At 36.0% G+C, this 13,366-nt stretch overlaps 1 protein-coding gene across 3 annotated transcripts in view; it reads right to left on the bottom strand.

Moving 5' to 3' along the window:
* ksr2 (kinase suppressor of ras 2) overlaps positions 1-13,366 on the bottom strand; it is a 112,400-nt gene that overhangs the window by 15,764 nt on the left and 83,270 nt on the right. For 2 of the 3 annotated variants that reach the window (XM_007547475.2, XM_007547474.2), the window contains 7 exons: positions 12,952-13,000; positions 10,697-11,058; positions 7,749-7,845; positions 7,513-7,646; positions 5,208-5,342; positions 3,791-3,920; positions 964-2,487 (listed from right to left, as the gene is read on the bottom strand). In XM_007547475.2, coding sequence (XP_007547537.1) covers positions 2,341-2,487; positions 3,791-3,920; positions 5,208-5,342; positions 7,513-7,646; positions 7,749-7,845; positions 10,697-11,058; positions 12,952-13,000 — 1,054 coding nt within the window. In that variant the 3' untranslated portion in view covers positions 964-2,340. Of the gene's footprint in view, positions 1-963; positions 2,488-3,790; positions 3,921-5,207; positions 5,343-7,512; positions 7,647-7,748; positions 7,846-10,696; positions 11,059-12,951; positions 13,001-13,366 lie in introns of those variants that run through there. The other variant, XM_016669201.1, reaches the window with a different exon arrangement.

Below are 13,366 nucleotides of genomic sequence, written 5' to 3'. Positions count from 1 at the left end.
ATATCATATAGTATATATATTAATTATTTTTTTTTAAATAAATCTCTCATAGTCCTTCTCATGCACTTGAAAGTTGTAAACAGTAAAAATTTAAGTGATTTACTAACCATATTTGAAGAGACAAACAAACAGACTTCCAAACAATACGGTGGAAAAAAAGTAGCAGATTGTTTATATGCATTTAAAATCACTGGCAGATGTGTTTATAATGATGTGGAAAATGGCTATTTCACATGATTAGATTGTCTCTACCTACCTGACGTGGCTGGAGAGAGTAAAAGCAGTTTACAGCTCATGTCCTGTGATGATTCGTGATAATACGACTCAGGTTTGCTCTACCTCTAAGACATACATTTAAAACCTACTTTAATATACAGCATGAAGTAGAAAAATGGTCTGGGCTGGGGTTATATGACTTTTGATATGTCTCTTCTGATATGTTAAAGGGAAAGTTTTGCCAGATTTTAGTTGCTTGTTAATTTACAATAACAAGGACACCTACAGGTAAGTAAAATATTTATATAAAATATTTGTGCAATTAAAGTAACATTACGCATTTAAGATTACTTTGTGCTCTACAGTAATCTTAAGCAGTGTTGTAGTCAAAAATAAGTGGAAAAAAGGCTGTCGTGTTCAAAACAAAAAATAGGGATTAAAATCTTCACAATGTTTGATCAAATTTACAGCCAGATTTGTATAATGAACTTTTCTCCTATATCTTGGAGAAAAGTTACTTGTAAGTCAGTTTTCTCTAATTTCATGTATTCTAGGCTTCTTGCATAGATAAAAACATAACATATGATTTTGTTATTTTTGCAGCGTAGACACACAACTCAATGCTTCAAATTCAAATTTGTCCTCCTTGAAACCATGGGAGCAAAACATTGTCTCAGGTTTTTTGGGTTTGAGTTTACTTTTGATTTACAAATAATGGCATAGTGCCATATTTTGTATGTTTCTTTATTTTTTTTAACCTCATGTACATTAGATAATTTCTAGAACCCAAATGTGCATTTTTCTTTTGCAAGTTAATGTGTCATTGATTTTTTAAACCATAAATTTATCAATTAAAAAAAACAACAAAAAAAACAAAAAAAAAAAACATTAAATTTTATATCCTGGCATCTGAAGGATGAAATATGTATATATTTTTTTTCAAAATGCAATTTTTTTATTTTAAGATTAACGAACATGGGATACAGTTAAATTAAAGGTTTTCTTTTCAGTGACTACAACACTGCTTATAGCCCTGACTTGATAAAAACAAACATTTAGAATTTATTTTGATCTGTGACACTCAATGTTTCCCAGTTAACCTGTTTAGTCCCATATTCTGTTTAGGATCCCTTAATCATGCAAACCTTTATTCTCAGGGTTCAGAAAGTTCACATTTAAAGGGTAAACATTTCTTGAATTAACTGAATTGACTACACAGTAGCGAGCATTAGCTTTTTATCTTTGTGTAATACAATATGAAATTATATTTACCTACTTTATCTCAAGTGAACTGGTTCTTGGTGAGAAGGGCTCAGTGACAGCATATTTGATATTTAGTTTTAGCAACAGATACATTTCAAGTGTCAGAAATTTCACAGAAAAGCATCAAGTGAGGGAATCCTGCTCAAAGGCTGCAGCTGTTCCAGCCTGTTCACAGATACTATTCAAAGCTTAGGCTAACCAGAGAACAGTCTCATCAAAACACTGGCCTGACACATTCTCAAACAAACAGGGACACTGCCTTCTTCACATTCAGATGTTACGGTGGAAATAAAAGGACATTTAAGTTCAACAAACACGTGAAGAGGACATTCATACATGAAAAAAACCATGAGGTAAACATGACTACAGAACTGATAGACACAAGGAATGGTAAGACAATGTCATGAATATATGCACAGTGTGTGATGTACAACAGCTGCGTTCATTCAAAACAAAGAAGCAAGACGTGAAAATAATATATACATTTGTTCTCAGACATGTCTTTTTTTTTTAAGATGACGTGATCTGTTGAAAGTTACAAGGAAGATACATCCAAGAAACAAATTAAATATAATGAAGCAAGCGAATCACTCAGAAAAGACTGAAAAATAAAGGAGAAATATACAGTGTGTTTAACATCAAATTAAAGAAAACATGAGTCCCAACTGCTTTGAGGAAGTGGACAGTCAACTCATCTGTACACACAAATGCCAACATTCCATAGAAATACGCACAGGATGGGCAGTTTTCGTCACTGGGCTGGATTTTAGATTCAGTGCACTCTTTAAAGAGGTGGGATATTTATGTGGAGTAATGGCGGCTGATTGGTAAAAGCAGTGGACTGTTGTTTTATGGCCTAACTCATTTGACATACTCAGCTGACTTCCAGAAGTGCCCTGGATGGGAAAGGCGGCGGTTCCTTTTTGGCAACTTTTCCAGTAAATCTACCAGCTTGGAGAAGCTGGGCCGCTCTTCTGGCTTGTACGCCCAGCACATCAGCAAAATATCCTGGAAAAAAAACCCAAAAAAAAAACAACAAAAAAACAAAATGGAAATCATTTCACTTCTTTTTTGCTCACTGGGCAAAGAAAAATTACCTTGCAGAAGTATTCATATTACTTTAATTTTCCCATATTCTGTCTCATTACAGCTGTAAATTTTGTTTATTTTGTGGGAATTTTATTTCATGCATCAACACAAAATAACAATTTTGAATTAGAGGAGCAATTACACATGAATTAATGTGTAATTTTTGCAAGGCTATTTCCTTGCAAAAATTTAAATATCTATCTACCTTATCCATAAGGTAGCCATTTATCAATAATTAAAATGTCCCAAATTCTCTCTTACTTAAGAAGTAAAGTATAAGTTACAAAGTTCATTATATTTATATAATGTGAAACAATATGATCACCAATAACTGTGAAAGAAGTGATTTTGTTAAGAATAATATTATTTCTTTATATTTCGTATTTCCAATTGGTCAGTGTAAGATCATGGTACTGCAATAGAGGCTGAATTTATTATTAATTAACTTGTTTTGTTTTCTTTTTCCACCAGAGTTGCTAATAACTGTGTAGGGAGATAAATATGTAAGAACATTTACTTCTGAGGAGAAGATATCAGAGGTGTTTTTATAAGTGAGGATGGGAAACAAAAGGGTAAAAACAGCTTGAAACATTTATATATTTTTTATACACAAGTCCCAGCATTTTTTCTATTTTTTAATCAGAAGAAGCTCAATGTTCGACTCTTACTTCCCTTACTAGATTTAGTATTAGTCCAGTCATTCCATTTACCCCAAAATAAAAAAAAGCAATAACTGGTATTTTCTCACTAAAGCTGAAATTTAATCAACAATTCCATCACAGCTGCGAGTAGAACTCGTTCTAGTTTTATCTGTGTTTAATTATTGCTTGCAAGCCTTTTTCAGACATATTTTAATCAGCAAGAACCCTGAAGTTTAATTATATAAAATGTTGCTAATTTACAATTTAAAAACTTTTTTAGACTTAGGCACACTTTCAGAAATTTATTTCTCTGTGTAATTTCACCAACATTCAGCCTATTAAACAAACCTAATGCTAGTTAGTTATGATCAATTTGTTGGATCGTAATGGTTTAAAGACTTCAATGTTTGGATCCAAAGTCTACATAGCTGGATATTGTTTGATGCTACAAATTTTTAAAGTGAATTAAAATAAGACGCGTTGTGTAAATGGGGCCTATATAAACATTCATCATACTTTGGAAACTAATCCTGTCAGAAATGTGACTCTTGATCAAGTTAAAAAGGGAAGAAAGCCCTTACCAGTATCTCCTTCCCCATCCCAGTTTGGGCAAGGTTCGGCTTCATGCCACTTCCAATCTGCCATATGATCACCTCCGCTGGCTGACTCTTGTAAGGCCACTCACGTGCGTGTAACTCATACCAGATGGTGCTGCAGAGACAGAGCCGAGCAGAGTGCGTCACCGCTTTGAACCATCTTATCTCATTTTGTTAAAGAATTATATCAACCAGTAGAATTCAGATAAGCAAAAACACCACAATTCAATTAATGCTTTCAGAATTAGATCACACTGGTGCATAGAAGGGATCCATACAGAAACATTAGTAGAGTTATTTATAGGTTAAGATCATGATAGTATATGTTTTATAATGAATCTAGAGTATTTGTAAATATGGCTAATGTAGAAAAAATATATATTTTTTTGGTGAAAATAGACCATTTTCTCTCCTGTACAACATGTTTGAGTAGAATAAAAATAGCTCAATGCCAGGAGTAATGAAAAAAAAAAAAAAAGTTGACGCTTGATTGTTGATGAATATGCATAACAGCCAAGGGGGTCACCTCCAGGTAGCACAAAGGCCAACCGAGCAGCGGGACATTGTGCACAAGTGCTGCGCTTGTCTTGCTTTCAGAATAATAAGAGCGATGAAGCATCCATACGGCAGAACCGTCTGAAAACGCTGTTGTGTTAATAGTCAATAGAGCAGGGTCTACCCCAACAAACCAAGCCGTAATGGATGTGGAGGAGAAAGTGGAGCCAAAGTGATTTTTTAATCAACTTAGGGCGCATATAAAATTGGTCACTGAAGGAGGAGAATGGAGAGACTTTTGTCTGAGACTTATTTGACACTTGGAAAAGCAATCTATATGTAATAACTCTCAGATTCGGCAGGATGAATTCACTCAAAATGTGTAACTGCATTTTTTAAAAGGCAGAAATGAAGCAAATCAAAGACAGTCTGGGTGGGTCTGAAGAAAGACGTGGATGTAAGAAAGTGAGGGTTTTGCACCGATTTATTTAATTTAATATATTACTTACTATTAGCACGATCTTCAAGAACAACATTTACCTTCAAATCTAACCAGATGCTAACATGGACATCTGGTTAGCTGCTCAAAAACAGCTAAAAAAAATAAGAGTACTACAAAAAGATTTCAGAAAGTGGGTTAAAAAAATATTTTTCATTATAGTTAACATTTGTATTTATATTTGCCTTTTACTCAGATTAAGTAGCTGGCTTTTATAACGACATACTCTCCATTATGTAGCTTCATACATAGTCTTTAATTAAACTTTATAAGTTTGCTCCTTTAACTCACTGGCTGCTGCTTGAATTTCTGCCCATTTTCGGTTTGTCAACAGTTGGCTATAAATATCCAGACTCAGACACTGTCCGGACAAACAAAGACCTGGACATCTGGTTAGAGGACACTCACCCGAAAGCAAAGACGTCTGACTGTTTGGAGAAAGGAAGCTTGTCCTCCTCTGTGTCTGGAGAAAGCTGCTGAATAATTTCTGGGGCCAGGTGACACAGCCAGCCGTTGGGGATTCTCAGTTTGTCTTCTCTCCGGCTGCAAAGCAGAAAGACACAAACACGGGTATTTGTTACAAAGTGTGTCTCTTCCTGTTGTGTTGTGATAACTTGCTTTTATGTAGTTTGTTGCATCCATAGTGCCAGGATTCTGGTTTGCTTTTAAACAGCTTTGCCATATATTAAATTGAATTTTAAGGATTACATCGTGTCAAATTCCACCGCAACGACATGAGGAAAAAAAAAAAACGAAGAGGAAATACATGATGGTGTCTTCAGCCATCTGTGGTGCTGTCATGTTTCCAGACTAAAAAATAAAGAGTCACAGGTTTGCCATAGGCATCTGAATTTCCTTGAAAAAACATGGCAAACATAATTATTGTTTCTGGAGGCTTAAGGCAAGTTTGATATTTAGACTTTTATTATTAAATGTATAGAGCTACTGTTTGGACAACTTGTGTCACATTGATTATTGCAGTAGATTTTTTTAGTGTCAGTGCAAATAGTGTTGTGATCATGATTAGGGTAAATGTAATTATTATTACTTTATGGTAGAAAGACTAAACCTGAACTACAAAGTGCTTCGCTAATAAAAACATTGGTTTGTTATAGAGAGTAATATGACTCAGTGTAAACTTACCTGATGCCAGCAGCAAACCAAGCTTACTTTTCTGTTGCCAATCGGAAAGGCACATTTGGGTTACATTTACTTTAAATTTTGCGAAAAATGAGAAAACATCAGTTAGAAACTGGTCTAAAGATTACAGTCTCTTTGGCTTATAATCAATTGATCAGCACCTCTTACACGTGCTTATTATTTAATTATTATCTTCTATTTTATCCATACACACAAATTGCTTTCATAAACATGGAGTCCAACATATACATCTGTTGGTAACTATATATTGTTGATTAATTATAAAAACCTCAAAGGATCACCTAACCATCAAATTCCCATGCTCTGTATAGACACAAGAACCTGCAAGGTAGGACAATTGAACCAATCAGAGAAAAGGTAATGGCACTGCAATCTTTGACTTTCTGAGTCTCTCTGATGCTACATTTAGGTACTCTTACCCATTTAAGGACCTCAAGGTCTAAATGTGTAGATATTTGTTTTGTGACGACAAATGTCAGCTTTGCAAAGATTTTAAGAAGGATTTAGATAGGAGGCTGTTTCTGGTGAGCTTAAATTTGTTCTTTGTCTCCTTTTCAAACCTTCTTTTGTGTTGCTGGATGTGAGCTACAGGTTATCGTGCCAATGAAAGACCCAGTACCTTCAATTCAAACAGTTTTCTGACAAAAGAGGCTTTTTTGGAATATGTAAGATTACTGACCTACTCGGTGTGTTAAAGGAACAGAATCCAGTACCTGGTACCCTGGTAAGCTTTTGGGTTGGTGTATATGGAAGTCTTAATAGAACAAGTATGCAAGGGTTAAAAAAAACAACAATTTATCAAGGGGCAGTCTTATATTCCACATTTATAAAAACTCTGTTATACCTTTGGTATGAAACTTAATTTTTTTGTAAAAGTTCCCAATGATGTTTATGAGCAGATGTAAATATGTAATTGTGGCATATTTTGGTGCATTAGGTAATTACTGCCATATTTTAAAGATCAAAAAGTAATTCAGTAACAGTGTAGAGAGATCGGAGAACCACAATAAACCTAATAACTCCTTAGTGTTTGATATTTTGCATAATCCATGATTTTGCTATAAATATGTGTTAATGTAATAAAAAAAGCTTGTGAAGATAATACGTGTTTAATCAAAATTGTCTCTCTTTAACTTAGATGAAAGAAAGTTTCGACTTTGAAGCTTGGAAATCCTATGAAAAAAGAAAAGAAGGCTTTTAATATCCTCTGAATTCAGTTTTTATGAAGGAAATTAATTTACGGTTTCGTTGATATTTCCTTTTCACATTTCTCTAATTAATAGTTTTTTTTTTGTTTTGTTTTGTTTTTTTTTAGTAGCAACATCAGATCTTACATTTATGACTAAATACTGCCTAAATAGGTTTTTTGTTACCATTATGGTGGTAAAGTACAAATAAAATCAAGCCAAATATTTTGTTCTTGTATAAATATGCTTCCAATCACCCTGTCACAGCAAAAAGCTGCATGTGTCAGTTTTGAATTAAGCTTCCAGGTGTTTATTTGCAAAACAAACATAAGCTTCTGTCTCTAACCTGCTTCATACATATTTACCTGCCGGCCTGCAGAACTCCAGATATGGTAAAAAGTCCAAAGTCAGTGATGACGACTTTGCCGTTATCATAAAACACATTCTTGGACTTCATGTCTTTGTGTAAAATCCCCTTAGCGTGGAGGTAGCCCATCCCCTGAGAAGAAGGGGAAGAGAGATATTTGAATGTCCTGTAATGTGATGTTTGCTGCTGAAGTGTTCCTGGAAATCAACGTTGATTTTTTTTTTTTTTTTTTACCTTGACCATCTCTTGTGCAATCTGTCGCGTCTTGTTAACGTCCAGGACAACCTTGGCATCCCGCACCACAGAGTAAAGTGTCCTGCCTTTACACAAGCTGACAGAGAGGAGAAAGGTCATAGTTTAGAACATTAAATCAGCATAAAAAAAATGAACCATAAAATCTGCATCGTGAGCAGACAAATACAAAAGAGATTGAAGCAAAAATTGTAGGAATCTGTTTTCAAAAAGGTATTTCACAACACAGTTGATCTATAAACTGTCCGATATGAAGATCCCCTGTATGACTCCCCTACTCATTCAGACCGAGATGGCCTGCATGATCTGCACTTGGAGAAGTAAAGCCTTCATATCAAACCTGTGAGTGACTGATTATACAGTAGAATCACAAATATTTAGAATATCAATAAGAAGTTAATCTCTTTCAATAGTTCACGTCAAAAAGTGTCTACAACCTGTATTGGTCCTGATAAAAACACACTGAGCCATACAGCGTGAAATGGATCTTTTTGACTGAATCTTTGTTAATCCAGCTTTATGCTTTAATTTTGTGATTATTAAACAATATTTTCCTCATTGCTGCATTTCTGATAGAAGGTGCAACACTTCTGCAGGACTGCCCTCACATAATGCATTTTAATAGACAGCTTCCCAAACCCCCACTGCCTCACACTTGAGACCCTCAACCCCGACTGTGCCCCCACAGGTGACCAGCAAAGGACCCGAGGCCCACCATTCATACATATTCATCTCGTAGCGACAAGCTGACAGGAGCCAAATCTTTAGGAGCCGTCCCACTTCATTCTTTTTCTCAAATGCAGCTGTCTGTGTCGGATGGCAAATACCTTCACCTCTGACAAAAATAAATAAATAAAACGCTAATGAGGCCATCTTAACATGCTGAGATTCACCCCTGTGTTTCAAAATGAGGTGGTTACGCCATGTGCATGAGCAAAAAAGCAGCAATGACATCACAGATGACGTCAAACGCATAAAACGTGTCCTGTGTGCTCTGCAAAAAATCAATCCAGACTTAGTCACAAAGGAAACAATCGAAAAGTAAGGAAGCAATCAGTGTTAATGACCTAACTCGTGCAAACAGAAATCCCTCATTTAAAAATAACCAATATACTTTATTTTAGTTTAATTATACTAAACTAAGTTTCACTTTGACCTGCATAGGGTTGTCAGAGTTGCATCTTAAAGATTTTCATCCTCATCATCACTCTGATATGTAGAAACAGGATAAAAAAGCCACCTGTTGTACCGACATTTGCTATTATTTTCAGCAATCACCAGAGAAGGTTTCCAGGAGGCAGGCAGCTCATCTGCCAGCTCCCCTGCATTCACAGCAATTTCATCTGACATCACCTGCAGTCATAAAACCACAACTACAAATGTGTAACCTGTTACACAGTAAATGTGAAGAAAACAGAGATGTTTTTCTTGCAGAAATGTGTTCGCTAAAAAAAAAGGGCATATGAATCCAGTGAGATTCTCCATTCTTTAGTAAATAAATGAAACAGGAAAAAGAAGAAATGAGAGGATGGTGATTTTCTGTGTGGCTCTTTTTTTTCCCAGTGTGACGATAACAATGGCAGTCTCTAATATCCAAACAGTTTGCTTTTGAACATAATTAGCTTTGCTAATTAATTAAATGAGAGCATTTCTTGTGATGTCCTTGAATAATAACAGGTCCCTCTCCCTATACTGTGAGAACGCAAGCACTAATCCATGAAATAATTAAAAGGTGTTAACTACGTGAGAAAATTCATTCAAGTTCACTTGCGATGCTTTATCTGCTGTCAGCCTGTCAGAAAAAATCCACTGTTTGCTGTGAGGTGTGGGTGGTTCATCTACTCAGCAACAGTCGCAGCCTGTTCTAATCATAACGTCTGCATGTTTCACTGTCAGACACTCCATAACGGAGCAGATCTGTGGCTGATCTGAAAGGAGTGCCGGGGGGGGGACGCTGACTGCAAGGACCTCACAGCTGCCAGCCCTATAAACATTTCACAGATATGATGCGATCAGCATGAAACAAGTCAGAACCACTGGACAAACGAAAGCTGTATTCTTTATCTGACTTTCTTACTCGCACGAATGCTGTCAAAAGCATGTTGTTAAAATAATAATCTAGAGTGCTATTTTATTACATTTTTGTAATATTTTAAGTGAAAATTTCACACGATTTCTTTACCTTTCTAAATGTTGCATTGCTTGAGGAATACCAATTAGGGCTGTTATGATTACAAATGTTACAGGATGATAAATTGCCCCAGAAATTATTGTGATAATTGATAATACTGTTTTTCTGAGATTATTATCAAGTGATATATTGATAATGGCATAATAATGCAAATTTTCCTTCTTAAAAAGTAAAATACTTTAATTTTGTACAGAACACCCCACACTGAAAAATATATGCAAAATAAAACACAAACAAAAACAACAAATAGAGGAAATAAAAAAACACACACAACAAAATAAAAGGGATTATGAAGTCTTTAATCGAAATTGCCCTTTAAAAAATATCAATTATCATAATGGAAATTAATGAGCTCATTTTAATTAATCATGCAATTAATTGATTAATTTCTCAATGCGACAGGCTTAATACCGTACATCAATTTGTCCGTATGATCCATGCGGTTCAGCACACCCACATATCAACTTAACACAGAACCTATTTAAACCTGTGCGATACATTTACGTATGTACAGAATTAGACATTTTCTACGCAATTATGTTCGATTTTCATCTCTTTCAATCCCCACCTGGGTTTTCTCCCACTGACAGATAAATTGGTCGGTTTGAAAATACTTCTGATTGTGAAAAGCTTGACAATAAAAACAGAAGATGCAACAACACAACACATTCAGTCCTCAACAGAACTGTCTTCCCAGATTTCTTGTCCCAACATAATCTGCAACATCTTTTCTCCCTACCTGGTGATGATGGCCAGATGCGGTGGGCTCATGCACACCCCCATGAACAGCACCACATTCTCATGGCGAGTGTTGCGGTACGCCATCACCTCCCGTTTGAAAGCCTTCAGCTGGTCTTCGTTGTCCCGCTCGATGTCGATCAGTCGGATGGCGACCTCTCCGTGCCACCGTCCGTGGAACACCTTGCCGAAGCGCCCTTTGCCGATCATCTCCCCAATCTCCAGCTGCTCAAAGGGGATGTCCCACTCCTGCAGGAAGATGCTCGTCTGGCTGGCTTTGCGTGGGAAGTTGCGAGCAGACAAAAGGGACAAATTCATCTCCTCAAACTCATCGCCGGAGTCCTCGTTGTTGGCATCTTCATTCTGTGGTGAAGCAAAGAACACAAACTAGGGAATTAGAACTGTAGGTTATCAGAATAACATGTAACTGTGATATTCTGTGATATTGTTGTTGGAAATGGGGATTAACATATTTATAGCAAATAACCCACATTTTTCCTGGCTTTTATCTATATTTTCCTTTAACACAATGCCCTCTCCAATCATGAACTTTTGCAACTCTCCTACAAAATTCCAGATCCATCTATCAGGACAAATATAATACCAGCAAGTAGAATTTGCATGTATGCCACTGTGAATCTAATATCCAACCAGTATCCAAGCAATCCTTTGTGGTTGCAATATTCCACATATAGATATTGTACTGATGATTGCAATTGTAAGTCATCATATTCTTCCGTTCTACTACCAAAGTATCACTGGAACTGGATGATTTTCAGTTTGATTGGCCTTGACGGCTGATTGGCCGGTTGGGAACTCAAAAGTCCCATCTTTCCAATCAGTGAATACGCCACACTAAGCTCTATCAGGTTGCTCTGACAACAACACTGCCCAGTGTAGACTCTGTTAGTGAGTGAAGATGACTCAAAATTAACTAGTTTCAGTATGAGTGAGGTACTTAAAAATGAATCCAGAGATCGCACAGAGACATAAGAAACAATTTAAAATGAAGCTTAAATTGTTCCTATATGATGTTGAGATATGCCCGTGGTTCATTTAGGCTTTGGTTCATAACAAGACATTCAGCAGGTAATAAGAAAGCTGAACAAATCTTAACAAGATGCTCTGTTTTATCCCTTTCAGACTCTGTCATGGAACATCCTGGATTTGGAAGTATTGACACTAAACATCAGAGATAAGACATGCATCTAGATTCACTAGGATATAAACACAGATACTGCAGTTTTTTGTTATGTTACACCTACTATCTGCCCTAATATAAGATGCTTAAGAGAGCATAAAAGCATCAATTTAGTCTCATCATGGAAAAATAACAGTAAAATCCTGTTTTGCAGTGACTGCTCTCACACAGGGACATGGTATAATCTCTGCTCTCTATATTAATAAGTAATGATCCCTTGTGGCAGGAAGGCAAAGAAAAAAAATATGATCAATTCTGTACTTTTCACATTTCACAATTAAAAGTAGATAATATAAAAAAAAATCTTCTAGAATCTACAAAAAAGAACATACAAATAAATTTGAAAATGTAAAAAGCACATAGGTAAAACAAATGAACCACAGAATCCCACAGACATCAATGTCCCACAAAATGCAGTAAAGAAAAGCATTAATTAAGTATTCTTTCTGTATGTCCTTGTTTAAAAGTTCCAGCTAAAGGAGCGTCTGAATTTCCATTCTATTCAAATTGGAACATAAACTCATAGCTTATCGATTATCAGTGCCTTCCTATTAAAAAAAGAACTTCATTGTTATCTGGACTGTGTGTTTGAAATGCAGACTGCTGTTCAGGCTCTTACCAAAGGAAATGGAGTTATAAAAAGAGAAAACAACCAGAGGGAAAAAAGGTGGCTGAGTTGCACTGATTTGATTTTAAATATAATGAACTGAAAGAGTGAAAATAGGCTATTCAAAGATGCCAGCTGGGATATAATTCAAAGCAATCTGCATTACATTTTCTCAGGATCCATCATTGTTACAGAAACAGAACTGACGAGCAGCAGTCTCGCTGCTTTTGACGCATAACTTACCTGGAGGCACCTCAGAGAGCCAAGACAAATTATGCTAAGTGGGAAAACCACGCAAATGAGTGTGACGAGCGACGGTGAGAGCTCTGCTTGCATTCCATTCACATTCACTCACAAATTCACACGACAATGTGGAAATGCAAAGCAACACATTGATCTGAAAACTTGAAGTAACACCTAAATTCAGATCGATCAAAGAAGGACTCACATCTGATGTCGGCTCCACTTCGATTTGAAGTAAGGGGTTGCCCTCATTCCTGAAAGAAAAGCAAGTTTCAATGAAAATATAAGCTAATAGAGTCTCTACATTCATATAATTTTAAGCACTTTTAAAGAACTGATCAAGTGATTTTCTGACACTGCAGAGGCTCTAACCAGAAATCCACCTGCTGTGGACAGATGATTTTAGTGACTGTGACATTTGCGACTCCCTCTGGAAATAGAGGTTGTGAAAGAAAGGTGTGATATGTTGGTAATAGTTACTGTAATGTGTAGCTGCAAACCTTCGACAGATAAAGATAGAGCGTCAGACATCTGGCACGCTCAGATCCTCAGATTCATTTATTTTTATTTATTTATTTACACTTTTTAACATCCTTTTCTATGTGTATAGGGATGAGAAA

The sequence above is a fragment of the Poecilia formosa genome, unplaced genomic scaffold, assembly GCF_000485575.1.
Source record: "Poecilia formosa unplaced genomic scaffold, Poecilia_formosa-5.1.2 Scaffold20, whole genome shotgun sequence".
Lineage (NCBI taxonomy): Eukaryota > Metazoa > Chordata > Actinopteri > Cyprinodontiformes > Poeciliidae > Poecilia > Poecilia formosa.
This window is presented reverse-complemented; position numbering and strand designations above follow the sequence as displayed.